The 3,049-nt window shown below is 35.9% G+C and overlaps 1 protein-coding gene across 1 annotated transcript in view; it reads left to right on the forward strand.

The window, feature by feature from the left end:
- The window catches only part of LOC109839318 (metacaspase-1-like), a 17,947-nt gene that overhangs the window by 6,594 nt on the left and 8,304 nt on the right, over positions 1 to 3,049 (forward strand). Inside the window, exons 2-3 of the mRNA XM_020407747.1 lie at positions 2 to 132; positions 2,014 to 2,338. Coding sequence (XP_020263336.1) covers positions 2 to 132; positions 2,014 to 2,338 — 456 coding nt within the window. The remainder of the gene's footprint in view (position 1; positions 133 to 2,013; positions 2,339 to 3,049) is intronic.

Genomic DNA, 3,049 nt, shown 5'->3' on the forward strand with positions numbered 1-3,049 from the left:
CGGTGATCTGCGGGATATCGTACCGGCACTCCCGGCACGAGCTGAAGGGGTGTATTAACGATGCCAAGTGCATGAAGTACCTCCTCGTTAACCGGTTCCACTTCCCTGAGTCCTCCATCATCATGCTCACCGGTGAGCGCCCTCGAATTTACGATTTTGCCCTTGTTTTTTTGGTTGTTACGGGTAAATTACGGAAACCGACTGAGGTTTTAAGTGAAGTATTTTCACATGGACGCAATTTGTAACTAAATCATTAGGTTCAAATATGGGGGAAAAAAAACTGTGAAGTATTGGAGTAGCAATGTCTTTTTTATGAGCTTAATTGCAAGAAGAAGAAGAAAAATCGTGAAGGAAGAAAAGAGGGAGGAGGGAATTAGAAGGCGTTGCTTCATTATTCTCTTCAACTATCAAAACTGCTATGTTGATGGCCCTTTATCTTTGGCCCTATCATGGACATAGTTCGGACCAACTTTTTACAAAGCTAAACCTAACAGTATCCAATATGCGAATACTATTGATAGTATTATGAGTTGAGCTAGGTTACCGTCAATAGTATCCGATCTGGGAAAACTATCAGCCTACCTTTTAAATTCGGAAACCAAAGATGAAGATCCAAACTGTGGATATGATCTACTACATATGAACTAATTTCAAAGGATTTTGGCATCATTAACCCGTGTATAATATGTCATCAAAATCAACATTCCAGAATTTTCATAATGTTGCTTAATTTTTCGTCCCTTGATGCACGATTCAAAACACATCGAAATCCTTTGAAGCTTTGTTTCTAAGCAGTTCATGTGTAGTAGATCATATCCATCGATTTGGATTTTCATCTTTAGGTTCCGAATTTAAAAATTGGGTTGATAGGATGTGCATGTTGGATACTATTAATAGTAGCCTAGCTCAACTTTTTTTTATACATATACACTGTTTAGTAAATCCATTAACATAAGCCTTCGAGTAAAATGACTTCTGACATTGCACTAATGTGCAGACTATTTAGATTTATTGATATGCATTTGACAACAATGGCACAATCCATTACTTGAAGTTTTTGAGTAAAGTGGTTTAAGCAGAAAATAGGATGTTATTCGGTGCAAATGTGTAAGACTCAGCCTGGATGGACCTTTCTTGTCCCAAGAAACCAACTCGTGTCTACTCTGAACCAGATCACATAATAGCCAGTCCTATCAGTTTCTTCTTCAATCTTGCTTATTCAATATTGTGCTCAAAATTGAGCACATAATGTGTTCCAGCCTTCCTCACTTGAACTCTTCAAGCTGTAGGTTCTTTTGATGCATACATTGTGCGGTAGACTCCTGGACACTTGAGCACTTGTCCTTAGCAGTTCTTAATTGAAGTGCAGTTCATGAAAAAGGACCTTTATGTTCCATTGTTATTGAAGCTTTTGCATGAGGTGCAAGACTTCGTACATTAAAGTCCAAATCTATAGCCTATTGATTAAATGAGTTGGTCATATACATAGATGTATACATACTTGCTTAGACACTTATAGTCATGCCTTTGTGCTTGCCTTCCTTAAGGTTCCTGTTTTGCGTACATCACAAGACCTGGATACTTAACACCTTGTCCTTCGTCCAAGTAACATAAGTCAGAGATTTGTATCAGTAAATTAGGAAGTAGGAACATTTGGTTTAGTTGTCAAGCTTGATGAGCTTTAAAATTGGTCAACATAGGAATTCATGAATGGATTGATCATTGTACTTTTTATTTACTAAACCGCTTCTTATTAACTTATACTTTTCACTTTTTATTTATTATAATATGCGTGAGAAATCCCGTATATATTTTTTGATCGATTCCTGTAAATTGTTAAATTCCACTGGAAAAGAAATGTTAAATGTTGATTCTACATTACTGACATGAGCGGGATTTAGTTTAAACTTCAAAGCTACTCAAATGCTGGCATATTTTATAATCTATGTATGCATATGTGTATGTAGCTTCCTCATAACTAATTCTAATATTATTTTTCTGTTCAACGTGCAGAAGAAGAAACTGACCCATATAAAATTCCGACCAAACAAAACATAAGGATGGCAATGTTTTGGCTTGTGCAGGGTTGTCAACCTGGAGATTCTTTGGTATTCCACTATTCAGGCCATGGCTCTCAACAAAGGAGTTATGAAGAGGCTGATGGATATGATGAAACCCTTTGTCCTTTAGACTTTGAAACACAAGGAATGATTGTTGATGATGAAATCAATGCAGCTATTGTCAGACCACTTCCTTATGGGGTTAAGCTTCATGCTCTTGTAGATGCTTGTCACAGTGGTACTGTACTTGATCTACCATATCTTTGCAGAATGAATAGGTTAGCTCTTCGTACTTGTTTTATGTTCTCAGATCATTTGGAATAGGAAAATCTTCTGTTATCCACATGAACATCTAGCGAATGGAAAACCTTCTTTCCCTTTCTCTTTAAGTGTATTGGTTATGAGTATTAGTTAAATCTGGCATTTTAAATTTGAAATTTACTAGTCAAGTTTGCCAGTCATGCACCAGTCAAAAATATAGCTATTTTATTAAAGAATATCTGGCAAACAGTAAATTATGATAATGACGTTTCTATGGCTCTTCAATAGCATATTGGATAGAATTTCTAAGTTGTGGATTACTGCAGCACTCTCTATAACATTTTAACTACAAGGAAGTTATGAAATAAGCAATTTCCCCTACGTACATGCTTCTTATACCTTGTTGATGTTTGACTCCATTTATAGAAGTAAAAGGGTTTTATCATTGTTTTATTTCATATGTGCTAAATTCAGGGCATTTGTCTATGTGCTTTTACGATGCCAACTTCCCAGCCGAAACTACCTAGTCTTCTCTGTTACTTCTTTTACTGTTTAAGACAAATTTGCATTATATGTCAGCAGTGTCGTGAAATTACTTCCATATGCATCGTCCATCACGATCTTCTCTTTCATATGTATTTATTTCTGTCTGTAAGATCACTTATAGCATGTAGTAAATAATCATTATTGGTAAAAGTACATGACGATTCTAAGTCGAAGATATGTAT

This window comes from Asparagus officinalis, chromosome 4 (genome assembly GCF_001876935.1).
Source record: "Asparagus officinalis chromosome 4, Aspof.V1, whole genome shotgun sequence".
Taxonomy (NCBI): Eukaryota; Viridiplantae; Streptophyta; class Magnoliopsida; order Asparagales; family Asparagaceae; genus Asparagus; species Asparagus officinalis.